Source organism: Thamnophis sirtalis, unplaced genomic scaffold (genome assembly GCF_051295495.1).
Source record: "Thamnophis sirtalis isolate CommonGarterSnake01/CBP01778 unplaced genomic scaffold, rThaSir2_p1.2 scaffold_3, whole genome shotgun sequence".
In the NCBI taxonomy this organism is placed as follows: Eukaryota; Metazoa; Chordata; class Lepidosauria; order Squamata; family Natricidae; genus Thamnophis; species Thamnophis sirtalis.
Window position 1 is genome coordinate 75,259,391 of NW_028261383.1, and position 27,795 is coordinate 75,287,185.

General features: G+C 36.4%; 1 protein-coding gene across 1 annotated transcript in view; it reads left to right on the forward strand.

Moving 5' to 3' along the window:
- The window catches only part of DNAH1 (dynein axonemal heavy chain 1), a 179,468-nt gene that overhangs the window by 38,411 nt on the left and 113,262 nt on the right, over nucleotides 1-27,795 (forward strand). Inside the window, exons 10-18 of the mRNA XM_087709198.1 lie at nucleotides 4,087-4,298; nucleotides 6,425-6,723; nucleotides 9,529-9,679; nucleotides 11,350-11,543; nucleotides 14,227-14,452; nucleotides 14,925-15,044; nucleotides 20,171-20,253; nucleotides 21,141-21,282; nucleotides 22,376-22,531. Of these exons, the coding sequence (XP_087565324.1) occupies nucleotides 4,087-4,298; nucleotides 6,425-6,723; nucleotides 9,529-9,679; nucleotides 11,350-11,543; nucleotides 14,227-14,452; nucleotides 14,925-15,044; nucleotides 20,171-20,253; nucleotides 21,141-21,282; nucleotides 22,376-22,531 (1,583 nt within the window). The remainder of the gene's footprint in view (nucleotides 1-4,086; nucleotides 4,299-6,424; nucleotides 6,724-9,528; nucleotides 9,680-11,349; nucleotides 11,544-14,226; nucleotides 14,453-14,924; nucleotides 15,045-20,170; nucleotides 20,254-21,140; nucleotides 21,283-22,375; nucleotides 22,532-27,795) is intronic.

The window sequence follows — 27,795 nt, forward strand, 5'->3', positions numbered from 1 at the left end:
ATATGCCAGTTGCAAAGTGCCTGAAGTTTGATCATGTGACCATGGGGATGCTGCTAACAATTGTAAGAGTGAGGACTGCTAGTAAGTAACTTTTTTCAATTCTGTTACAACTTTGAACTGTGGTTAAATGAATGCTATATGCCAAGAGCTACCTGTACGTAGCTCCATTTATTATTTTTAATGTAATCTACAATGCAATTTTATATAAACATCTTTAATCTCTCCCAACAAATAGTTAAAGAGTTGAATTATACTCTTAAAATGATGGATCAGGTTAGATTGTCTGATGCACTCCAAATGTTTTAGACCAACTTTGACTATTCACAATTAACATAACCATGGAATTGTTAGAATATCTTACAACAGCAGCTACTTGGTTCAGTGAAAAAGTATTTAAATACACGTTCAATGTTCTGAAAATTCAGACTTCTTAGTCTTTTGACTACAATCCTAGATGTGAAAGCTTGTGGCAACGCTTGGTGAAATTTTAGAGAAGTGGATAATTGGATTTTTATTGGTCAATAAAAAGTATAATCATAATAAATAAGTGTAATAAGTGTAATCATCTTTGTTTCCATTCAAAATGAGCAGGTATAGCTCAATTATATGCAAGATATTTTTTATACTTCTAATTTGTTCATGAATCTGATGGGTTTTTTTAATTTCTTTACTGAATAATACAAACATGTATTGAGTGCCAATTTTTGCATTCACTACATCTGGAGACTTCATAAGAGATAATTTTTGAATTCTTGTTTTAAAGAAGTAGCCAATGTATGGAAGTAGAAAACAAATTGCAGCATGGCCTCTGCTGAACAAGTAGCAAGATATAGGGAACCTCAATTTGTCAAACAACATAACTTTAAAAAGTTTCTCATAGACCGTGAAAGCTGTTTATTTTAGTCACACAAATTTTAATAGCTATGATAGCAGTTGATTGAAGAGACAGATTCTCTATTGCAATAGGTTGGTAACGTTGAGGCATATCTGATTGCAATTGTACCATTTTGGAAGGAGGCAATATATCTAAATGCATGTATATATGTTTGAGTATGTATGTGTGAATATATTGAGTATAACAACAAAAATCAAAAGTGGAATATGTGTGAATGAAGTGGTTATGATTTTTCTGCATCTCTGGATTATATTAGGGGGCACTTTACAACAGTGGGTGGTCCCTCTAAATCAAATTTTGGATTATGGTCTTGTCCACATATCCCAAGTATGGCAAAGTCTCCAGGCTGATGGAATATAGGCAGATACCCTAACTTGTACAGGTTAGCGGGAGCATACCTGGCAATCCTGGTATTCTGACTAAAATGTATCAAAACAGACTGGAGCTATCCTGATTAAGAGAGGGTACACAAGTATAATTAATGCTGGTAATCAAATTTATTCTTTCTTTTTTGTTATTAAAATGCATTGTATGAAAATTTCAGGTGATCAAATATATGATAGGCAGCAGAGATCAGTATCTATGGCTCATTTGGTGATGAATATGAAATGTGGTAAATTGAAACTTGGAATGTTAAAAGAATACTGTGGGGGAGGGAGCATGAAAAGAAGAAAAAAAAGAGGGAGAGAGGAGGAAGAAAGTTGGTTAGTTAGTTGGTCTAATCCTGTGAAAGCAATAAATACATTCAGGGAAGTAAAAATGCAGATTTCATTATAAAAATAGGCTAAAATGTATGTAAAAATATAAGAATTGATACAATCTCTATTGTTGTGCTTGCCTATGTTGCATGTCACTCTCCAGTGAATAGTAACAATGAAAGAACCAGGTATAGATTTGAAGAAAAATATACAAAATCTGAATAAATATGAAGTAGGGAAAATTATTGTGTTTGTAATGTGAATGAATAAACAAAATGCTGGTCCATTCACGAGGAAAGGTGAATTTTTTGAGACCTAAGAATTATTATTAATGAACACATGCTTGGAAGAAGCTGTTCAATGGTATTCCATGTGGTATACACATAGGTTTGTATATGCAATGATGCTTAACAGTTTATGAATGCCTTTGGAGATTCTCAGTCATCTAGATCACGATTGTCCCAAAGTTGCTTTTCAAAAGGCAACTGGACTTTTTATGTTTTTTCCTTGATGATGTTTTGGTTCTCATTCAAGAAGCAAAACTCTTAAAGGAAAAAATAAAGAAAGCCCAGTTGCCTTTTGAAAAGCACCTTTGGGACATTTATGAACCCAAATACAAAACTTAATGAGTACTTATTTGTTCAGGAAAAGGATCCAAAGTTAAACACTCGTGTGTGGCAAAAGTATTTTTTTTTAACTTTTAATAACTGGTATGACCCCTTTGGGCAGTAATAACTGTTTAAAATAACTGTTGATCAATCTTGCATATTAGCTTGGAAGAATTTTAGCCTATTTCTCCTCGCAGAACAGCTTCAGTTTAGGGATGCTGGTGGGCTTCTTCCCATGAGTTGCCTGTTTTAGGTCCTTCCATAAGATTTATATAGGATTAAAATCAGGACTCTGATTTGACTATTTGAAAACATTTTTTCTACTTTAACCGTTCCATAGTCGTGCAATCTATGTGTTTTGGATCATTGTTTTGATGCACGATCTAGTTTCTCTTGAGTATCAGTTCACAGACAGACACACTGACACTTTCTTAGGGAAAATAGGACAGGTGTTGAATTACCACCATTTGTATATGATCTGTGTGACAGTTTTGTAAACTTTTCCAGCCGGGTAAAAATCAACAACTATTTTTGTGGGTCCTTAGAAATCTGCTTTCTTTAAGCCATGACACAATTCCATATACCTGTTCTGTGAAGACCAGGTTTTGATAGTGAATGCTCAGAACTCTTTAAATAAGGCAGACTTCCACACTTCCACCTGATCCATCATCTGAAATCCTAATTCTAAATTTCCCTTCAAATGAGCTGACAATTGTTCACATATTTTTGCCACTCACAAATATGTAGCTTTGGATCATTTTCCTTAAATGGACAGGTATAATATTTTTGTTTGATTTGTTTAATTGGGGTCTCTTTATCTAGTTTTAGGAGTTACATGGAGATCAGATTGTGCTTTTAGTTCATATTATGCAGAAATATTGAAAAATCAAACGGATTCACAAACTTAAGCATAACTGTATAAACATATGGAAAGACTAGTAGAATTGTTAAAGATAGTTAACGATAAATAAACATGAAACAAAATGAAAAAAGTCAAAGACATTAGAGTGAAAATAGAATGACTGAAGAAGAGAAATTATGAATCCTATACAAAGAGTATTAGAAGACTTAATGATGGCATTTATAATGGAGATTGGAAAATAGGATATGGTATCTAAAAAGAATTATGTTTAAAAATGCCAGTGTGTGTAATTAGGCTAATGGCAAGAATGAAAAAGGATGAATGATAGAATGCTCATGTGAAAAGGACTCTCTAAATGAGAAAAATGCATGTAGGACAAAAATTGCTACAAAAAATGAAGATAAGAGAAGCTATTGTACAATATGTTAATAGAGAAATAAACTAAATTTACTTTACATATGGAGTGGGGAGAGTAAAATGACAAAATGTAATGAAAATCAAAGCAAATATTTTGGAAGAGGACAAAAAGCTTAAAGGATACTTCAGAAGAATGTAATTAGAAATAAATAATTTGAAACTGAAGTGACAATACTGCCAAGAGTATTTTGAGATATCTGTGAGAATAATAGCCTCATGCGAAAAAGTGGAATTGAAAAGAATGTAAGTGTGAGATCAGGAAAAAGCTTGGGTTACATGTTGTTGATGAGATCCTTAAAATCAGTAGATTAAATACCAAAAGGCAATATTTGAGCTGATATACAGGCCAGATGGAAACCAGGATGATTCACAACTATAGAAAGGTTTGGAGAGAAAAAGCCTATCTATCTAGAGCAAGAATTTTTTTAAATTGCATTTTTATTGTTTGTCTGCTTGCCTGCTTCTTTTTACTCTTTTTTTGGTGGTTTGCATAACATTGTTTATTCAAAAGGGAACAAAGGGGCAGATATGTAAGTATCTATCTGCATTTAAGAGGCTTACTTGTGAAACTGATTACTTCAATAACATCTTTCTTTTTATTACCAGGGCTCATTGAAGTTCCAGAATATCCATTTAATGAGCAAAGAGAAACTTTTAGTTTTGTCTCTCTCTTGACACGGCCAGAAGTTATCATGGCTTTGTGCCAGGTGCGAGATGAGTGCAATAAAACCTCTGCTATGTCTCTTTTCCATTCCACCCTGACTAAGTATGGACGACTTGAAACATTTGAACAGATTCAGACCCAGACCTTTTCCCAGGTAACATATTACAGCAGATTCTTTGCAAGGATGAGATACACAAATGTAAAGGACTATAACCACTGTGTGTTGGGTGAAAGGACCCCATGTAATGCAGTGGTAGATTACTTTAGGCCAGATAAGACTTGTGCTTACTGCTCTTCAGAACATGGAACTCCCTCTTTCACTTAGGCTATTATATGATTAAAAACCAGAAGAAATGCACACACACACGTTTCTTTGATCATGGGGTGGGATAACAACATTACCATATATACTGATTGAAAAAATAGTTCACCAAGTTGGCCATAATGATACTAATCTTATACCAGCAAGCTTGGGAGTCCTCCAAGATTTGCAAGCATTCAGCTTCCAGAACAGCCCACTGAGGACTAACTATGCTCAGCAGCCAAGAAATGTTTGCTGCTTAGTTTAGATTGAGAGAAAATAGCTAACCTAAGCACCATCCTATCCATTTGAATAAAATCAACTCAATCTATAACATGGTTCAGAGAGCATATATTTTAGAGTAGAATTCATGGTTCTATGATTATTATTATTATGTATAGCTTAACCACAGATATATTGGACACAGTACAATTTGATGTGGGAAAAACCAGAAGAGCTTTGAATAAAAAACAGGTACTGCTGATTACCAAACACTGTTTACTGTTTTCATTCCTGGATAGCAATAGCAATAGCAGTTAGACTTATATACCGCTTCATAGAGCTTTCAGCCCGCTCTAAGCGGTTTACAGAGTCAGCATATCGCCCCCACAATCTGGGTCCTCATTTTACCCACCTCGGAAGGATGGAAGACTGAGTCAACCCTGAGCCGGTGAGATTTGAACCGCTGAACTGCAGATAGCAGTCAGCTGAAGTGGCCTGCAGTACTGCACTCTACCCACTGCGCCACCTCGGCTCTCACCTTGGATCCCAGTTTTATTCGGCAAACTGCAATAACATGGTTCAAGAATGAAAAGCTATGCATGCATGTTCTCTACTTTTTATGAACTGTTTACATAGAAGAACTTCCTCAACTTTATTTTATCTATAATCTACCTCAAAATGAAAAGTAGCCCAGAAGTGTGAGAAGCACCCACTTAAAAGAAAAACAGTAGGAAATATGCAGATTAAATATTTAGAGGAAATAACATTAAAGCTGCTTTATGTGTGTGTGTGGGGGGGGGGGGATAGGCAAGTTCCCATAAAATATGTCATCTGTTTACGAGCTTTTCAAAGGAAATAGTTGAATATTAGAAAGAAAAGCTTCTGTGTTATATCTTAGGACAACAAGATATGTTTGCTTGTTTCTGCTGTCCTTGAGAGTAAATGCTGCACTCTTCTTAAAAAATAGATTATTTCAGTATAACATTCTATGGGGAAAGATTTGTTTTGGTGTAGATTGCTTTGGGAACTGTTGCTGCTATTAGAAGAATGTTATTAAAGTACAATAAAATTCTTCCTGTTTACAGAATAGTATTCTGTGGACCATAAAACATGTAATAAGCCTATAATGCCTTTTTTCCCCAAACAAAGCAGTCTCAGGGGATGATTTAAAATGGAGGATGGAGGTGGGGAGAGAATCTAACAGATATCCCTCTATTCTTTTCCACTGCAAACTTCAGCCACTCCTCTCTTCTCCAAAAGGGATAGCAATAGAGGTGTGTATTAATGCAAACTCAAAGCCAGAGAAGAGAAGGACTAACCACCCACTCCCCACTGCTGCCTTTCTTTAGAATCAGCAACAGTGGTGGGTTGCAGGAGGTACACCCCGGTACGTGCATACTGGAGCCAGCCTGGAGCACCAGATACTGTTCTGGTATGGTGCTCCGGAGGCCCCATCCACCCACCCGACCTCCTTACCCATATTTAAAGGCTTCTGCACTTCCGCACAGGTGCATGGCACGTACAGTACCTGCACGACACTCCGCGGAGCAGCTGGAGCATTGCGGAGGCGCTAAGAAGTATGTGCTGCGTGCATACATGAGGATGCCACCGGCCCCGTTCCAACCGTGCCGGTTGGAACGGGTTTTGAAACCCACCACTGGTCAGCAAGTATCTATTGCTGTACCCATTTAACGTGTAATAAGAAGTTTGAAACTAAGATGGAGATTCTTTTATTCTTTTGTTTTGACTTCCTGCAGATTTCAATGTTCCTCAAGGATACATGGATCAATACTCTAAAGATAGCAGTGAGAAGCAGTCTGAGGGACATAGGCAAAGGCTGGTATAACTTATATGAGACAAAATGGGAAGTATATAAGATGTCCAAGCTTCATCAGTTGATGGAGCTTATCAAGTTTATGCTACAAGACTCTGTACGTTTCCTGGTCCAGGATTCACTTGTAAACTTCACACAGCTCTTTCTGGATGCCTGCCACAGTGTCCTGGATTGCCCTGAAAATATGACCTGGGGAGAGGATCTTCTTAATAGCCCTTACAAGTAAGACAATTAGTAAAAGAACACTGAGCAATATTGTTTGAAATTTCTTTCTTTTTTTATGAATTGAACCTTTAAACATATTTTGTCTTTTCTAATGTTCCTGATGAAGTAATGCTGCTGTACCCAAGCATTTCACATATCCATATGGATTTATTTCATCCCAGTATCAGTTGTGTGTCTTTGTTATCTCATATTATTAACTCAGTTTGACTGCTGATCCAGCTTATTGTTGGCTCAGCTAAGATATACTTGAAATTGCTGCAAAAGTACCTTGTTCTTTTTTTTCCTCTTTTTTGAGCTCAACGGAGCATTTTGCTTCACCTAACTTCTCAATCTCTGCAGCTTTCAAGGGGAAAAGTGGCAACAGGTTTTCAGGTTCTCAATCATCCCAAAGAAACTACTATGTATTTCTTGCAGGTAGCCCTATAAATGATAAGAACCTAAAGTAAGGATACAAAAGAAGGGTGGCAAATAATTTAATTTAATTTATTTCAATTTAATTTGAATTTAAGACTGCTTTATCCAACCATTTCTCCTGCATTCCCATGGCTCCTGCAATGATGCCTAGAATGGAAATGTTGGTAAATGTAAAGGGCAGATAGGCCTTATTGTCTGCCTGAGTTCCATGGCAGTCTGCAGTTATGAATAACAAAACTTTAGATTTTTATTTATTTTATTACTTTTAAAATAATGGCAGAAAAATAAAAAATAAATGAAAAGAATGCAATCAAAAATATAAAGTATTATATCATTACAACAGTAAACAGTTAGAATTGTGTATATAATTCTCTAATGCAAACATGTGAGTGTTTGTTTGTGTGTATGTCTGTGTTTATGTGCATACACGCATGTCTGATTCACAGAGACTGTACAAGTCTCTGCAGTTTTCATGGCAAGGTTTTTCAGAAGTGGTTTGCCATTGCCTCTTTCCTAGAGCTTAGAGGAAGTGACTAGCCCCAAGAACATCCAGCTGGTTTTGTGTCTCAAGTGGGACTAGATTCTATCTTCTCCTATTTGCACCAAACAGGTTTTTGAATGTGTGGGTGTGTAAAACACACTGGTTTATAAGCCACTGTTTTTGTATAGATGAGTCCAATGTTTCATTATACTTATCCAGACAAAGTCTACATCTGTAGGTAGTCCTTTCATAAATGACAAGTGTACGTCAGATCTTCAAATCATTGAGTGAACAGGGCCATACATTTATCTTTCCAGTGCTGTATTACAGTTTTTTAGCTCTAGTAAGGCCATGGAGAACCCATTTATAATGTCAAATACCATGTAGTAGGTAGGCAATTCAAGAGAATTTTATCCTCTGAAAAGTTTAGCTTTTGTTACATTGTCACATTCGTATAGTCCTCTACTTTCTTCCAAAATGTAGTTAAGTATAGGGTGCTGTAAAACATGCATTTTAAAGAAGTATTATCCTAATTACATCTTGTGCAAAATGCTACTTTTGCCACTCCTTTTCTATACAACTGTAGTGGAATCCAATAGATTCTAAATATTTTTGGTGTATAAGTCATTATTGAATTCCATTGACATGCTTGCCATAGAAATTCAGACACTCTCCATTTTTCTAGTCTTTTCTTAACATCTGCATATCAAATATATTGATAACAAATGTCTATAAAATAAAAATATCCAAAAATGAAAAACAACCAAAGGAATATATATATGTATTCCAAAGTTGCCCAAATTGGAAAAATAATACTAACAGTTAGCTTCCAGTATTTACAGTACATACTTGACAAATAAGTTATATTGATGATATAACTCTACTTTTAGTAAACAAAATCTTTCCTTATTAATTGGTAATTGTATTTTCTGTAAAGATATTCTTGCAATCATAAAACCTCATAAACATTTTCTAAACCAGAATTTTAACCATAAAAATATTTTTGAGAGATTTGAACAGGAATACATTTCGTAATATAAATTAATTTGAGAACACCTTGAGTTTATGGAGCTTAGGAAAATAGGTTCTGAAATCCTTAGAAAAATAACCAAAAGGGTTCAATTTAAGGTGAAGAACATACTCCACACAACTTCCTCCTCCTATTTTGTTCACAACAACAAACCTATGAGATGAGATGAATTGGGCTGATTGTTACTGGCCCAAGATCATCCAACTGGGTTTCATGACCAAGATTGGGACTTTATCTCATGGTCTCCTCTTTCTGGTCCAGTGCCTTTACATTTACCACTAGACCAAACTGGGTCTAGCTCAAATCCATCTGCTCAAAATTAGAGATATGTACAATTCTTACCATGGATAACAAGATCAGATTTGTATTGACTAACTCTGGTTACACAAAACTGCATAATAAACAAGATATCGAGTGCCACCTGTACCTAATTTACATAAATGTTACTCCAGTTGTACCCAGTGGTTACATTGTTTTTAATTGCATGCTAATATATATTATAGATAAATTCCTTATGATATTCATTAATATTACATTTTAATAAACTGACAAATTGAATAAAAATAATACTCAGCCAGAATATTTTATCAATTTTAGAATACAGTATCATAGAACAGATGTCAACCAATGTAATAATACTCCTGTGAAACCATCTATTTTGCTACAGTGATAATATTAGCTCCATTAAACATTGTGTGAAAATGCCTTCTGGTAGAAATGTAGGATATGTATGGGCTCCTAGTTCTATGGAATACAAACAAATAGAACTGTAATATGTTTTCAGCTCAGTGGATTTTAATTAGCAAAGAGATGAGTTAATGCTTGAACCTGTTTATCCATAACACAATGTGAAATTTCTATATTTTCCCTCTTGCAGGCCACGAAAAAATCCCCTGTTTATAATTGATTTGGCTTTAGACAGTAATGGTGTCCATTTTAGCACACCTTTGGAGAATTTTGAGACATCTGTTGTTTCTCTTTTTAATAAAGGGATCTTGGCTACACATAGCATACCACAACTGGAGAAAGTGAGTTTCTTTCAAGAATCTGAAATGTCTCCTCGCCCTGTTATATGTCTCAGCTTATAAAATATGTATAGTTATACCATTGCAGGCTTCATTGTTTATACTAAGGAGTTACAGAGTAGCCCTTATAGAGGTAAATGTACATGTCCCAGAATAATGTTGGAGGATTCAATCTGGGTCAATCACTGGGACCAGAGGTTTAGTGTTCTGATCTTTCAAATTTGTGCTAGAGACCATCCTCAAGGAATTTCTCATGACACACTCTGTTAAAGAGAAGTTCCCTGAGGATGGGTTCCAACATAAGTCCAAAAGCTCGGAAGATTAAACCTCTGGTCCCGGTGATCCAGATTGAGTCTTTATAGATTCTAAATATTTTTCAATCCGGAAAAATATTTTGCCTTTTGTTTTGTAATGGCCACATGCCAGTTTTATGAAGTTATCACAGTTTTGTAAACAGATACTCCAAATATTTAAGGATATAATGCTGGAGATTTTCAGGCTAATATCTGTTTTTCAGAAACAATACTGTAATTTGTTATAATTGTAATAATTGAAAGCAACAGCCAAGTCATGGATTAGTCTCTTTTTCAACTCAGAAGCTTGTGCGGTTCTTTAGTTAATATGTATTGAGGTTTAGGGAAAGAATTTTGATTTTGATATCACATCTTGATATTTTGGGGGGTGGGAGTCGGGGAGAGGAGTTGAGAAATGTCAGTTCAATTTGTGTTGCAAGTTTCATACAGCCACCCTAACCAGAGATATAAAAACTCTAAAATTTTAAAGGGCAGAAGATAAGGGAGGATTTTGCAGAAGGATTTAGCTAACACTTTTTAGCACTGACATATTGCCAGAGGAGGACTCCACTAACACTTTTCCGATTGAGGAAAACATGTCAGATTTAAATGAGAAAGTGTTGGCAATAATGCTGTAATTTTAAATCCTGGAGCTATTAATGCTGACACCAAAGTAAAGGGAATATCTGAGATGTTTCATTATATGTATTTATCTTGATGCTTCTTTATAAAGTGGTGTGCTGCAGATTAAAAAAAAGGATTTTTATTTCAAAATTCAAATCTCAGCACAAATCGTTATTAAAGTGACTTTTAGAGTAAGTTGAAAGGTTTTTTTTTTATTCAATTCTCGCAATACTTCTGCTGATTTGGCTAGGGTAGGAAATCTTTTTACCATCAAGAATTTCTATCTTCTTTATTAAGAAGAAAAGAATACTTTCATTGTTTTTCACTGAATGCCAGCAAGCCATACTAAAAGGATAGGTTAGCCAAAATATTTAATCTCCCCAAAGCTGGGGTATGAAGCCTGCTACTGTGAACAGCTTGTAGAGATAAGCTACAACAGAATTAAGGCAACGTTTGGTGCAAATCACATTTAGCATGACTAGGAATTCAAACCGAGCTCCATACATTAAAGTTAGATCTTTGAATTGTTTATAATAGACCAGTTCTGGTACTCATGTATGATAACCTTTATTATGGTGGTTATGAGGAAAAAGAATAGTTTCTATAAGATAATGAAGTCAAAAATATAAGAGGAATCTTGTTATGGTGCATGGTTATGGGTGGCTTTTAATTTTGTTCAACCAACTTTTTAGAAACAATAGAAGCAGACTATAATCCTGTTTATGCTAAATGACTCTTCTTTTATCTCTTTTTCAGTATGTGCTTGAAAACATGTTCATCTGTGGCACACCATTGTTAGAGTCTGTGGGTCTGAAAGAGCCAGCTGTGATAGAATTGCGGAATACCATCTGTACTTGCATCCGCAAAGCACTGATCCCCCTTCAAGCTTATGCCAAGAATTATGAAAAGTACTTAGAACTGAATAATCGCGATATCCACAGCCTCTTAAAGTAAGCGGCATTCACATGCAAGAGCAGGAACTAAAAACTGAAAGGGTAGATTGATACACAAGCACTTTGACTTTACTTTCTGTAGAATTAAAGGGCAACACCCCCACCCCAAACCCGCAAGTAGTTTTCTAAAACATATTGGCTTGAATCCTAAGTTCTTGCTCCAATTACTTTTTCATCCATTTCCTGTCCATCTGCAGCTCCCCACCATATTCTCCATCATTCCCACAGGTCCTCCCAATTCTCAGGAGCAGGTGTTTGGCACTGAGAGGAGTGGGTTAGGAAACCTCTGCTTCATGAATACTGTGCAGTTGACTGAAAGGAATATAGATTTTGCTTTTGATATCAGGAACTATATCAAGTTGATTATATTTTCTTTAGCATCAGAATGGTTACTGATTGATTTTTTAAAAAATGCAGATGAGGGGTGTGAGTCACATTTTTCAATTTATTTTTACCTTTCCTAAAACAGTAAATATTTTAAGGTTTCTTCCCATTCAAAAATTATTTGTGATCATAAATACATACTGAATAAGAAGGCACAATTGCTACTCTTGAATAAATGGTGTAGGCAGCCTTGACTCCTAGAGGAAATATAAATGTAATGAAGGAAAGACTATTTTTGAGAGACCAGTACACGTTAAGCATTTTATTTATTTATTTATATCATTTACATGTTATCCTTTTCAATGTTCACTTAAAATTTTAATTTTCTAAAAATTATCTGTAAAACCCTTAACACCTTTGAATTTTTCATGGTTAGCTTATATATATCAGCCAAAATGTTGAAGAAAAGGATTTTTCTCCTGGTATATTAGCCAAAATGAATTATCTTGCTACATAAAAATTGTTTTAAGCCCATTAATTAAAATCTTATAATGATATATTCATCTTTGTATCCTCCTATATAAAATTTAATTTTCTTACTTTATCTTTCCTTCAGCTAAAAATCTAATATTTCTATATGATTTCTCTTCTTACCATTCATTCCTGTGTCCATTCATCATCATCATCATCATCATCATCATCATCATCATCATCATCATCATCAAGGAATTGAGCTTTAAAACACTGTTTGCAAAGCGCATGTTGCTTCTCATTATCTTTTTTTCAGCTTTCTGCTTCAAACACTTACTATTTGATTTATTTTGTGCCTTTTATGTCTTAGATAACCGTTTTTGCAAGATAACTATATCCTACTGTGTAGAAAGTTGAATTTTGAAAATTATTTTCTTAATCATTACTTTCCAGTTGATCACCACTTGCTAAGTGGAACTACAGATTAGCTCTGCATGTATTGCCATTTTATATAAACAGATTGAATCTCCTCATGTTTAAATTTGCTTCTGGGTATCTGGAACTTCAGCTTGCTTGCTTGCTTGCTTATTTATTGTTTATTTATTTTTAAATAACAATATTTGTATTCTGCCATTTTTATTACAACGATGCAGGGAGATCTACATAACAGAGAATATAAAATATCTTTACATAACATAAAAATTATAGATGCAGCCCAGGGGGTTCTCTCCACATCAAAAGTCCATTTGACCAGGATGGCTTTCACTGCTTTGTAAAATGCAAGCAAGCATTTTCCCCACCAATTCGGGGGTGAGGGGGGGGATATTTCACAATATGAGAATCCATAATGAGAATGCATGCCTCCAACCTCCTTCAATAGAAGGAGACAATCCTGCAAATACACAAGAGCTAAGCTATATTGGATATGCTTCAAAAGTTAAAATTAACATCATGAAAAGGACTATGTAGACCTAAATCATTATCAGTGTAGAACCCTACTTTTAACAGTAAGGTTAAAAAAGGCCTAGAACTGAAGGTGCAGCCTTTCCAGTTTATTAGGAACTGAAAAATATAATTTATTCCATATATTTACTACAGAGTTAAATATGATTCTGTTTGATCAGATTAAAACCATTGTATTAAATTAATGTTGATACATACTGGACAAAGTATACATGACTATCTGGTTCCTAAGGTAGGAGTGGAGACTTTGGTCCTGTGGGACACATCAGGTCCTGAAGGAATCCTCTGGGGACTGTACATTTAGCAGTTGTTTAAAGTGAAAGTGATTCTTTTTCTTGCATGATTCTCTTTAGTCACTCCACCTCCCCCATATATGCTTTACATTCTTACATTCACATATATACACACACTCTATTTTTCTTAGAAATGGGCTGATTTTCTCCCTTTCTCCTGAGAGGAAAAGAAAAGTAATGAGGTTTTCCTTCCTTCCTTTTAGCAAAGAAGCAAGAAAACATTGCATTTCTGCTGTCATTCAGAGAGCAAATACAGCAATCAGCCTTTCCTTCCAGTAAGGGAGGACAAAATGGTTGAGTTTTAATCCTGTTTGCTGTTTTTTGTGTGCTGTTGATATTTGATGGCAGAAGACTCTGGGGACATCCAGAATCAGGTTTTCTGGGGAGTTTGATTACTCTCTGACTACTTTCCTGACATGCTGTAGTTTTCAAAGGAGAACTTATGTTCCTTAATATGGATTGTTTCCTTCTATTCTGATGGGGATTTTAGGAGTTGTTAACCAGGTTGGAGAAAATTATTATATATAAATGTAAATATTTAAAAGTTTTGTGAAGCAGCATTCCTACCATAGCTGTATTATTTGGTTGGTTGGTTGGTTTGTTGAAAATGTATTTCTGCTTATTTCTAGAGACTATGAGGTCAATTGCCCTTCTGCTCCAGAAGTGAGAGAAATAGTAAACAAGCATTTGGCAGAAAAAGAGTTGTTGGATAATAGTTTGCCAAGCGTCATGGTCATTGGCCCTTTTCATCTCAGCGTTGAAGGTGTAAGGCAGAGCCTATCCAAGAAATGCAAAGCTTTGGCTACTTCAATGCTGGACATATTGGCCAAGAATTTACATCGTCAAGTAGAAGATGTGAGTTTTATAGTTGGTACACTGCATCTAGAGGAATAACCAAATAATTTTATAATTACTTCTGGAAATATACAATTATTTTACCAGAGATGGCTTATTGACATGTGAAACCCGGTATTATTATCAGAAATTGTGAAGAATGATTCAATCTTGCATTTCCTTTGACTTTCTTTACAATATCTCAATGAAGACACATGACATAATCAGACATCATCTGTTTACAGCCCATGTCATTGCTTATTGCTTGTGGAGAGGACAATGGGGAGGAAAAACAGAGCATAATGACGTTAACTGAATGTTGTCTTGGAGACATAGAAAAGGCTTGAAAAGAGATTAGTGGTCTGGGCAGGAGCGGGTGGTCTATATAAAGTGTAGTCTCAATTTCATACACCTGACCTCGCCTTTTTGATGCACTTGAATGAACTCTTTGTTTCGGACTTAGCACTGACAGAGTTATTATATCATTTTGCAGATCTGTGATGCTTTCAAGGCCATCAGCCGAAAAATTTATGAAAAACCAAACAGCATTGAGGAACTAGCTGAGCTGCGGGAATGGATGAAAGGAATCCCTGAGAAATTGAAAGCGCAAGAGGTAAAATGTAGTCAGGGAGATGGGATCAAATAACCGGAATGTCATGTGTAATAAATGGAACTTAGACTTATATCTAAGCTGTTTTTAATCCAGGAATGTACACTATTGAAACAATATGTCTAAGTATTCTTTTTCTTAAAAAAAATTGAAAACGTTTTAAATATAGGGGCTTCTTGGTGGCACAGTGGTTAGAATGTAGTACTGCAGGTTAATTCTGCTGACTGCCGACTGCCAGCAGTTTGACAGTTCGATTCTCACTGGCTCAAGGTTGACTCAGCTTCCATCCTTCCAAGGTTGATAAAATAAGGACCCAGATTGTTGGGGGCAATAGGCTGACTCTGTAAACTACTCAGAGAGGGCTGTAAAGCACCGTGAAGCGGTATATAAGTCAAAGTGCTATTGCTATTTTTTTCTGCCTTATTTACATATACAACTTAACCTAGCAATGCTCCTTTCTCCACCAATTTTCCCCACAACATAATAATGTCTCTGTGAGATGTTGGACTTTAGACTGAGAGAGGGTGACTGGCCAAAAGTCCACTAGACAATATTTTATACCCAAGGTAGTACTCACTTAATAAGAATGATAAAAGAAAATAAAACTAAATTCAGAAATGGGGGAAAGTAAAGAAGAAAAGAGAATAAACAGTGTACAGAAAAAAGGAAAAAAGAAACATTTTAAAAAGTAGCTTCCAATCTTCATCATAAGTACAAACAAACTTAATTTCATCACTCCCTATAACCTTAAATGCAAATATCATTTGTTATCCTTTTGAAAATCCATAACTTATTAACATATTAGTCCTATCTCAGCAAAAAAGAGACCCCAAATTTATACAACTGTATCTTATTTTAACATTGATCAAATGAACCAACTTTGTACTTTTTGGCTTCTAACAATCATAATCATCAGTTCATTCAGATGCTGTTGTAAGAGTTGATATTTTTCATTTTCTCTTCTCAAATATTTTTTCAACATTTTATCCAATTTCTTTTGTAAAATAATTTTGCAATAAAAAATCCTTATCCAGTCAATCTCTTGGCTTGTCAGTTGTATTTCCACTTCAGTTGTTTTCTCTGTCTTATAGTCCTTTTTTATTTTCCAATATTTCTGCAAATTATTTACATTCTGAGGTTTCTGCATCAGTTAAAATGTTTCATCTCTTTATCTTCTAATGTATTTTCTTTCATATCATTAATTTCTTATTCAATATCTTTTGGACAATCTATTCATTTAAGCAGTCCTATAATGAAGCTGCTATTTTTTATTCAATTCCTCAAAAACCTCCTGAACAATTTCAAATGTAAAAGCATTTTCAATAATTTTGCAAGCTCTGCTGCTGACTAAAGACAAGAGCCAGACTTTTTCCTTTCTGCCTAAAGGAATCTTTCGTCCTTTCTGATGTTCAATTTCTTAAACCATAAATCTCAAATTTCTTTTTCACTTAGGATAGACTAAACAAATTGGTTCCCATGAAGTGATGTTTATTTCTATAATTATTTCCAAACTTTTATAGCAGAAGTCCTAATTCATTGTTCCAAGTATCTGGACCTCTAATTTATTTATAATATTCTTGAACCAGATTTTTATTTAGCTTTCTACCAATTTATTTCTATTTTTAAAAAGGGTTTTCTGCTTACAGATAATTTTTAATTTATTCAAGAATGAAGGTAGATTCACCAGATGGCTTTTCACTTGTAGTATTTACCTCCCAAAGACCTATTAGATCCCACATATTAGGCCTCCTCCAAATTCCATCTGCCAGCCAATGTCGGCTGGCGACCCCTGGCGGGAGGGCCTTCTCTGTGGCTGCTCCGGCCCTCTGGAACGATCTCCCCATGGAGATCCGCACCCTTACTACCCTTCCAGTCTTCCGCACAGCGGTTAAGACCTGGCTGTTCCGGCAGGCCTGGGGCTGTTGAACTATCCAGCCCCATCCGAGGTTATGGCTGTTGTAGAATTTTAAATTGTTGTTTTTATTTTATTTTTTGTATCCCCTCCCTTTTTTATTGTGAGCCGCCCTGAGTCTCTCGGGAATAGGGCGGCATACAAACTCAATAAATTGAATTGAATTGAATTGAAGATCTCTAATATTTTTAAGGTAGTTGAATAGGTCCTTTTACAAAGTGATTACAAGTGAATGTCCTTTAAAAGGTTCCTCTGCAGTTGAGAATATGATAGTTCTCTTCTTCTCCCAGCACTCAGACCCGGGGGGGGGGGTTGTTTCCTGCCAGTTCTAACCTCTTCTATAGAAGGAGTTCCACAAATCTACCATGCTGTTTAGAACTGGTTCCAGCTCCCCCCGCCTGTCCACACCACACTTGCCCCACCTGCCGCTCACTGATTGGATGGCTCACCAATCGCCTTGCCTGCCTCTAAAAGTCCTATCTAAACCTTAAAGTCTTAAAGCTATCAAGTTATACCCCTGGGGTTATTTTTCTAAAGGGTTAGGAGTGCAAGGGTCTTGTAACTTGACAGCTTTAAGACTTGCACACTTCAATGCCAGAGTTCCTGAGCCAACATGACTGGAGGAGGAATTCTGGGAATTGAAGTCCACAAGTCTTAAAGCTGTCAAGTTTGAACACCACTGTGGGGTTTTTTTTTTCTAAAGGGTTATGGGTGCAAGGGTCTTGTAACTTGACAGCTTTAAGACTTGCATGCTTCAAATGCCAGAGTTTCTGAGCCAACATTTTGGTTGCTAAGCAAGAACGTTGTTAAGTGAGTTTCACCACATTTTACAAGTTGGCCACGCCCACCCAGTCACATGACTGCCAAGCCACTCCCACCCGATCACATGGCCAGCAAGCAGGCCACACCTACAGAAGAGGTTCTAAAAAATTTGAAACCCACCACTGACTCAGACCTGTGGGAAACCACGATCCTGTCATCTCCTTGTGAGAAGCAGCCTTCAGGAGCACACATAGCAATTTCATGCCATCTTCTTATGCAGGAAGATTCCATGGGACTGATCTGCTTCCCTATCCTTTGGTCGTAGCTGCAGTCATTGTCTACCCTCAATCAGAGATGTCTTAGTTCTTCATTCCTCACCTGGAAGTTTCAATATGTATAAATTATCTTGCAGCAGTAGTGCTTGAGTACGTAAACATTTATTTCAGACCAAATGAGAGCACCTTACTTAACTAATAAATAAAGATATTTCCAAGTCCCTGATTTTGCATTCTGTACTTAATGAGCCAATGCAGATTTTTAAGAAACTGCAGCTATAACATATTCTGGAAAACATATTTATACCATTATATAAAAAAGATGTCAGCGTTCCAAATATCATCCAGAATTAAATCAGAGTCCAAGGCATAGCTTTCCTCAAAGTTCCAATTTAATAAGAGAGACATGTTGGTACATCTGTGGAAAACCGGAATCTGAAAGCTTCCTGGGTTTTCCACCAAGTTGAAAGTTCATGATCTTGCCTCCACATCCACAAGTCCAACACATGGTCCAATCTTCCACTGCCACACTGGCATTTCCACCCATCCATTTCTGGTCAGGTGCAGAGATGCAGAGACAAAGAATGACCTTGATTTCTAGAAAGGAATTTTTTATTTTGAAAACAAACACATTCTACTACTTACTACTCCCCCTCCCAATTCCCCACTAATGAAACAGCATAGTAAAGAAAGAGAGAGAGTGTGGCAGGCCAAAGATCCTAAAAGAAATATGACTGCAGACCTGACAAAAGACACATTTCAAGCTTCTGCACAGCATTATGTACAAAGAGAGCAGTATGCTCTTGGATTCATATAAAAGATGTAGATATCTGGGGACAGAAATGCTATGGCAGTATCTGTTGGTGTATAAACTACATTGAGCATTTGCTGCAAAACAATTTGTTCAGTTCTTTATTTAGATCATGAGCATCAGTATATAAATTGACTGAGCACTATCAATATTAGTGTTTATAATTTATTTATTAAAACCATGCTTTTCTATTCTGGCAAGTATTCAAAGTCGATAACAAAATATATTTTAAAATCCCAAGAATTAAAAAAAACTTAAACACATAAATTAACATTACAATTAATACTAACATCACGGAACAGAAGAGCAGCATTTTTATAGATTTTCCTAAACACCTAGAGATTAGGAGCCAAACTTAGTTCCTGAAGGAGTATGTTCCATAACATGTGAAGCAACAGAAAAGAAGGCCTTCCCCATGTGCCAGAAACTCATGATTGTGGAGATATCTTCCAGTGGACTTTTCATTGAGATCTTAACAATGTGCAAGGTTGTAAATAGGTAAGATACTGTGTTAGAAAGTCAGGCCTTATGCCCTTTAGATGTTTATTGATCAGAACCAGCTCTGCTAAGCGATTAGCAGCCAGAGCAGACCTTTTAGTATAGACATCATATGTTCTCTCTATCTGCATCAGTTATCAGCTTAGCTACTTTGGTTTGTGCCAGTTGCAATTTCTGACACTTCTCAAGGGAAGGATAGCCCAATGTAGAACATGTTACAGTAATCAAAACAGCATGTGACAAGGCACAAATCCAATTGGTTCAGGGATAATTACTGTTAGTGCCCTAGATATAATTATACAAATGTGCTCCTGGCCATAGTCACCACCTGTAAATCTAGTAGCAACAGATATAATCAAAGGACACCCAGACTGTGAACTCTAATTATGTTGATTCCCAGGTTATTAAAAAATGCTAAAAAGCATGGTAGAGTTGGCAATAACACCGTCTTGCAGTTGCCAATATGATTTAACAGGCTTTTAGAATCATCTATAATGTGGGTGTCAAATTTGTCATGACATGTTGCCATCGTGTGACATTTCGCGATGTTTTCCCCATTCACTGGGGTGGGGTGGACGTGGCCTGCACATGATGCATCTGGCCCACTGGCTGCCAGTTTGACACCCCTGCTATAGTCTATAGTATTACACTTCCTAAAGTATCCTAAATTAATACTTCAGAGGTTTTTAGATCCTGCTATGTTCCTTGTGTTACTATAGCCTAACAATCAAGCAATAGAATTATTTCTTCTTTCTTCATCCTTGTATCTGAATCTCACCATATTACATTTTGTTCTGCAATGGAATGAAATGTTGATCATGGAAATAATGTCTGCCTCTATTTTTCTCTCTCTCTATGTATCATCCTGTAGGAATTGATAAGTAGCGTTATGGAAGAATATGAAGTCATGGAGGAATTTCTTTACAATTTGACTCAAGATGACTTCAATGACAAGTAAGCATAAGTCATTTCCCCTGCAGTCAGAGCAAGACCTTTGGCCTGGGTTATTATATTTTGTGCCTTAGGGCTTTATTTACACATCAGAGGGCTTCATCAAATCTCTTCAGGCAGTCAGAAAAGATACCTGCTGCACTACCTTATTCAAATGCAGAAGCTGTGATGGTCTGAGCCTGCAGCCTTGAATTTAGGCAATCTTGTAGTTTCTGACCTTTTTTTTTTTTTAAAAAAGGTCTTTTTTGTGTTGCATCTCATGAAAGACCAATGAATTTAGTGACTGTAAAGTGTGAGATTGTTAGACTGTATATTTCTGTGTAGATAGATGTAGAGCATTCACAAGAACCTATGAATTGCTCGAGAATTTCTATCCTTGCCAACATTTCAATGCAAATATATGCTACAAACTAGATGCAGAAAGTAGAAAATTTGGTCCCAGCCTGTAAAGTGTATTCTCTTTTCCATAGCATTTAAAGTCAATAAGAAAACAGATAAATATTACATATGATGTGAGTTGAAATACCCTGAACATAATTTGATGTTATTTTTAACTTGTTAAGAATTTGAATAACATGTTTGATTTGCAACATAATTTATCTACTATTATTTCAGTGATCAGGCTCAAAAATATCTTATCATGAAATGGGTCATTATAATATTTCCTATTTTTATAGGCTGAGAACTAACGTAGCTATTTGGTCTTTTGTTTCACTGGAGCTTCTTTTCTTGAATTATAGCATGGTTTGCATGCATGATGGAAGTGTGATATTAAGGAGTTTGTGGGATTATTTTTTTAATTTTCATTCCCAGATACTGCCTGTATTTAGCTGTAAGAAGTATTAGCACTTTCTTATAAAACCCCAAGAGACATTCATTTGTGCTTTCAGGTGGGCTGCAAGTAATTGGCCTCTGAAGATCACTACACAAATTGAATTAATAAGACAACAGCATGTTGAAGATGAGGAAAGATTCCATAAAATTCAGCTGATGGATCAAAACAATTTCTTGGAACGTTTAGATGGCCTTCAGGTACAAATCCCTGAATGCAGGTTTCTCTGATTCTCATTCTCTCATTCTCATTAAACCAGTAGTTCTCAACTTTCCCAATGCCACAACCCTTTAATACAGTTCCTCATGTTGTGGTGACCCCCAACCATAAAATTGATATCTCAGTTCCCAAGACCTTTGAAAAGATGTGTTTTCCGATGGTCTTAGGCGACCCCTGTGAAAGGGTCGTTCGACCCCCAGAGGAGTTCCAACCCACAGGTTGAGAACCACTGCATTAAAAAAACATGCATTGATACATGAAATTGTGTATTAACCACATTTGTCAAAATAACTGTTCTTATTTAATTCATGCAATATCATCATCAGGATTTACATGGCCCTATCCTGCAATAAATGTTCTTTGGCACATAGACTTTTAATATAAAATATAAGACTTTTCATATAAAAAGGATATGTTTCCATGGTTTTGTTTAGACTATGCATTTGCTCTTGTCCTGAATGTATTTACATGTCAAGTCCTATTTGGAGATTATTTCCCATATGTTTAAAATGGGATTACTTTGAATATTTTGCAAATATTGGTTTTAATTCATGCTGTTACCAACTTGCTAAAATCCAGGTATACAGCCTGTGGCTAAATACCATATGCACTAAACATCTCCTTTTCAAATTTTGTTACCCACCTGTAACAAACCTACAATGCTATTGCTCTGGATATGAATATTATATATGTGTGTCTATTTCTGTGTATGGAAGAGTATGCAACCAAGGCAATTGGGGGGGGGGTTGTACATACACCTTTTGATTTATTTTCCACCCAAAAATCAAGTGAAATGTGACCGGGGTTATTTTAAGAATATGTGTGTTTGTTGATTAAACATTTCAAAGTAAAAAATAAATAAATTACCCCAATCCATTTTTAAAAATGCAACCCTGATATGCTATTCCAAGACTGGTTGCTAATCTCATCTCAGAAATGCATTGAACTTGTAACCAAAAGGCAACTACACAATTGAAATGTTGGAAGAAATTCATAGACCTATTTTCCAGTCAACATATTTGTCTGACTGAAGGATTCTCTCTTCCTATATATTACATCTGCTTTCTTTCCCAGATTGCAGTGGCTGGATTTTCTGCACACATGGATATTGGTCGGGCCCATGAGATAGCCAATGAAGCCAGAAGAATCAGGAAGCAATTGAAAGAGTCCCAGCAGTTGGCATTGCTTTACAATAATCGGGAGCGTATTTTCGGCATGCATGTAACTAATGTGAGTGTCCAGCATTTTTGTCCGTTCATCATGCTTTATATTCCTTTGTGAACAAAAGCTTCCCACTAGCTCATCACCAGTATCTCATTACAACTTCACCACATTGCTGTCTGTATTTTCTGAGCAGGTTGATTTAAAATTCTTCCCTGTGATCTAACAAATGTTTTTCTCCTGTCTGTGAGCAGCAGAAAACTAAACAGGCATATATTTTACTGTCTCCGGTGCCCATTCCAGTTGCTTCTGTTCTGTCTATGAGCTAGAAAATGTCTCCTCAATTCATGTGTTGGGAACACTGCTCTTCCCCCATATTGTCAGCATCACTAGCCAGTGGGAAAATCATGTGCCAATCACATCACCTGAAGGTTTAAGTCATCTGTCAGAATTTATCCTATTATTCACTTGCCACTTCTCCCAGTTTAAGGACCAGCTGCTGAGGCTGGGAGAGGTAGCAAGTGAAGGGGAGAGAAGGCTGTTTAGCCACCAGATCTCTGACCCAGTCCCTCACTCAGAGACTGACCAGTCTGAATAGCTGACAGTTAGAGTCTGAAATGACAGTTATAGGAAGGTTATAATGTCTCTGCTGCTTCACCAGGGAACGCTCCACCACCATCTCTCCTTCCCCCCTCCCCGCTCTAGCAGAAGCTGTTAGGGCAGCTTTTGAACATATGCACCCTACATAACAGCTGAGAGTTACTCTGTGTGTGTGTGTGTGCACTCATATGTGGTTGTGCTGGGGAGTACAGAGTGGCAGAGAAAGCCAGCTCTTTCTCTTCAGCTTCACTTAATCTCCACAGCTTCCAGTGATCAGCCGCTATTCAGACTCATCCAGTTGCATTAAACTGGAAAGAGCCCTGTTTGGGGGATTAAAAAAACCTCTGCTCCAAACTGATTAATGCTGGAGGACTATGTCCAGGGACCCCTTTTACTGCATATATTGTATAAAAATTAGTTATTAACCAAAGTCCAGAGAAATTCAGCTACAGGTTTTATGATTAAAGTCTAATAAGCAAAGGGACCTGGTTAAAAATAGTAAACTAGCATTCTTCTTTTTTTTAACTGGCTGAATGTTTTATCTACCATTCGGGCAACATGGAATAAAAAACTTTATATTAAATTTTATCACAAGCATATGTTGTTTACATTTTGTGCCTTTCTATTCCTATGTGAAATAATATCAACATTTGTAGAAAGAAGTTGGCAATGTCATACTTATACATTTGATGCCCAAAGGGTCTAAACTCATTTTTTATAATTAATTCCTATGTAACTTTGATCCTAACTTTTTTTCTACAGTCCCTCTCTCACATATAGTCTGCAATATGTTTATTGTAATACATTATATATGTAAATATATATTTCTTTTTAATTATTATGATATTACATTTATTTCATTTCAACTCTTACATAGGTAGTTTATATTACTGTGACCATACATTTTTATTATAAATTTGGAAAAAGCTGTCTTGTAGAGTTATTTGTTTTTCAAAAATTTACTTTTACCTTTTGTTTATTCATTTAACTTTTACCATACAAATAGTACCAATATTCATGTGAAAAATATATAATTGAATTGTCTCTTTAAAAGTAAATATACATATACTGTTTGCTTTTATTTTATTAGAATATACATTTTTGTAAAGTTTTTCTCTACTCTTAACTTTTTCCTTTGTAAAGCAAATTTATAAGTGTAAAGAATTATTTATTGTTATAAACCTCTCAGATTTACCCCCTTTTCAGATTTGCCCCTTATTTTTCCCAACAAAATATGAACCCCATATTTTATAACCACTTCCCAATTTCCTATTTTTAACCAATTTAAGAAATTACAAAAGTCAGGTGAAATAAGTGCCTAGCAGGAGGAAAGACAGATATTTGCATTCATATTGGTATCCATGAATGAATGAATCAATCAATCAACAAATCAATGAAAACTGAGAATTAAAAATACAGCAGAAATTATTTGAAAGAGTGCCCAACAGAATTTGCATTCAGAATAGGCTCATGTAATTTCCTGGTCCAATCCCCAGAGGAACAAAGTCTTCAAAGCTTTTCTATAGGGCAGCAGGACCAGGTCAATCTGAATTTCAGGGAACATTATTCTATAGGTAGATGCTGCAAGAGAAAAGGCACGCCCCCTGAAAGCCAACACTTGACTGATGGGACTAGAGCATGCCAAACCTATCAGGTCTGGTTGGACAAGCAGAGATTAAAAACAGTCCTTCAGATATCTAGGCCCTGTATTGTGAAGGGCTTTATGGGTAGCCATTAGCAATTTGTATTGTACTCAGAAATTGATTGGTAACCAGTATATCTCATATAGTGATGTTAATAGGTGTACTATGGTGTGTAAATAACTACTTTCACAGCTTTGCTCAATTCTGGACTAGCTATAACTTTTCAATTATCTCCATAAATAGCCTCATGTTGGGTGCATTGCTGCAGCCCAACTGCAAGCTAACTAAAACATGAGTGATTGTAGTATCCAGAAATTGGTGCAGTTGGTGTACAATGTCTGTAAAAGGTCTCCTGGCCATGTTTGCTGCCAATTCTTTATGCAGGACTCAAGAGTCTAGGAAGACCTCCATATTGCACAACATTTCAGTCTGTGAAATTGAAATCCCATCCAAAACTGCTGATGAGATGTTCTGGTATGCCCAAAGTTCATGGTTACTAGGCTTAACTAGGGTTCAGTCTGAAATTGTCTTCATCCAGATTTCCACAGTTTATGGCTATTAAGGCAACATCACTTAATTGGTCTAGATGCCAACAGATGACTTCATGCAAGAGATCCACATAGATGGTATATAAGAGTAGGGAGAACCTTGAGATACTCTACAAAAGAAGGGCCTAAGGCTAGATCTCTTATCTTCAGCTGGAACCAGCCATGGAGAGAAGAGGGAGAAACAGTGTAATACTATGTCCCCCATTCCTAACCCTTTGAGCCAATCCAAAGTAAACAATAATCAATGATCTTGATGGCGCTTAAGACCTCATGGCAATCATGCACTAGCCAATCCTGGTTCCACCACAGGATTTCCACAAGTGCAATCAATGCCATCTCAGTATTATATCCAGGTCTGAAACCCCATCTAGAAAAGTTCAGATTAAACATTAATATAATTTGGCTGAAAAATATGGTTAATATAATATAAAATGTGAGCAAGTAAATTCCTGATTGATATCCCCTACAGGACTATCCAGACAGCTGCTTTAATATGCTTCCTTTAGTTTATGAGCTGACACAAAAATTAACACAATCTGCTCTGAACCATCAGACAAAGCACTGTTCTATCCCAATAATGAGGCCAACCAATGGCACCATTTTTACCACATTAGCTATAATGGGGAACAAATTAAAAAGAGCAATTGGTAAATTTCCTATAGCAAAAAAAAAAACAAAAACCATCACTAACTGCTGTCCTTGGCAAGGGATGTGGCTGGAACAAGAGGCATGTTTTGACTGATGACTATATCCACTAATTTAATCTTCTGGCAGAATCTGATGCTGAGGATCTATAGAGTTTCATTGTTTGTCAGGATCGGACTCTTATTTTACATTGAAGTCACCTATACTGCAGATGATCCTCAGATTCCCACATGAAATTCTTGTTCTCTTTTTATGTTTTCCTCTGTCTTTCTGCCTCACTTAGCCTTTCTGTCTCTCTAGCTCTGTGTAAAAACAAAAGGACAGGAGGTTGTTGACCAGTACTGGCTGGTGGACTCCCCACTTCTCCTGACCCCTGCTCCCCAGCCTTTGCCCTGTATTTCATCCTCTCTTTCACTACTTCGACCAGATTAGCTATCAGAAGTGGGAACATTCTTCACTCTTCACAGGGAACATATCTGGGACGATTTACTCCATTATGTAATCTATATGTGCAGACTAGAAATAGCAAACTCTTGACAGAATCATTCAATAAATGAGAAAATATGAAATCTTCATCTTCCATTCTCTTTGGAAAACTAAACCCCACAAGCAGTTGCTAGGGCTGAAAAGTGGACTATCTATGCCGTTTCTGAAAGTGGCCAGGAGATACTGGTAGATCCCAGTTCCTTAATCTTGTACCAAGAGAGGATGAAATAGGCCACTTTAACACCCATCAATTAGATACAAAATTGGGTGGTTTCAGCTCTAACTGTGAGGCAAGGCAACATCATTAGCACATAGGTTTAAAGAACACAGGTAATTCTCAACTTACTGGGATCAGAAATTCTACTGCTAAACAAGCAGTTGTAAAGTGAGTCACAACTTAATTTATTACTGTTTTTGTCATGGCTGTTAAGCAAATCACTATGTTTGTTTAGTGAATTGTGTGTTCTTTAAACAATTCTCACTTCTCCTGTTGACTTTGCTTGTTTGAAGTCCCCTGAAGAGGTCATAGATAGCAATCATATGACCATGGGAAATTGGAAATACATGCCAGTTGCCAAGTGCGTGAATTTTGATCACATAACCGTGGGGATGCTGCAGTGGTTGTAAATGTGAGGACTGGTCATAGATTGCAGCATTTTTTCAGTGCCATTGTAACATTGAACAGTGCTAAATGAATGGTTGTAAGTTGAGGATCACCTGTGCTTAGTAAGATGGCTTTAAATGGCGGATTGGAGGCTGTGCAAATGAAACCTAACATTGTTTCCTTATTAGATTTCTCAATGTTTTCTCTTTTAGGATATGGTCAAAAGTAATTAGTTTGGTGTTCCATCGTATACTGATTCTAAAGAGGGTAAAATATTAATGCCAGCCCATAAGAGACTTGTGATCTTCTGCTTTGTTGAGAGTAGAGTTCCTCTCAAGATATTTTTTAAAAAAAAGAACTGTCAAAATGGCTTTAGGGCTCCTTCCATCTTTATTTATACTAGCATAGGAGGAGCAAATAAATACACAGCATGACTGCCTGTTGACTTTGTTTAGAACAGGGGTGTCAAACTCAAAGTCTGTGGGCCGAATCCGCCCTACAGGGTGCTTAGATCTGGTCCATGGGCCTGCCCTGGAAACAGTGAAGGACCGGCCAATGGTGTCTCTGCTAGTGAAAACAGAGCTCGGGAAGGCCACACACAGGCCTCCCAGGGTAGCTTTCAGCTGTGACATCCCCCTGCAGCCCTCTGCCAGTGAAAACAGAGCTTGGGAGGGCCACATGCCCCCCCACTGGCCACACATACCCCAGGTCAAACACAACCCTGATGCAGCCCTCAATGAAATCTAGTTTGACACCCCTGGTTTAGAAGATACTTTCAACAAACAAAATTCTTTCTTTCTTGTTTTT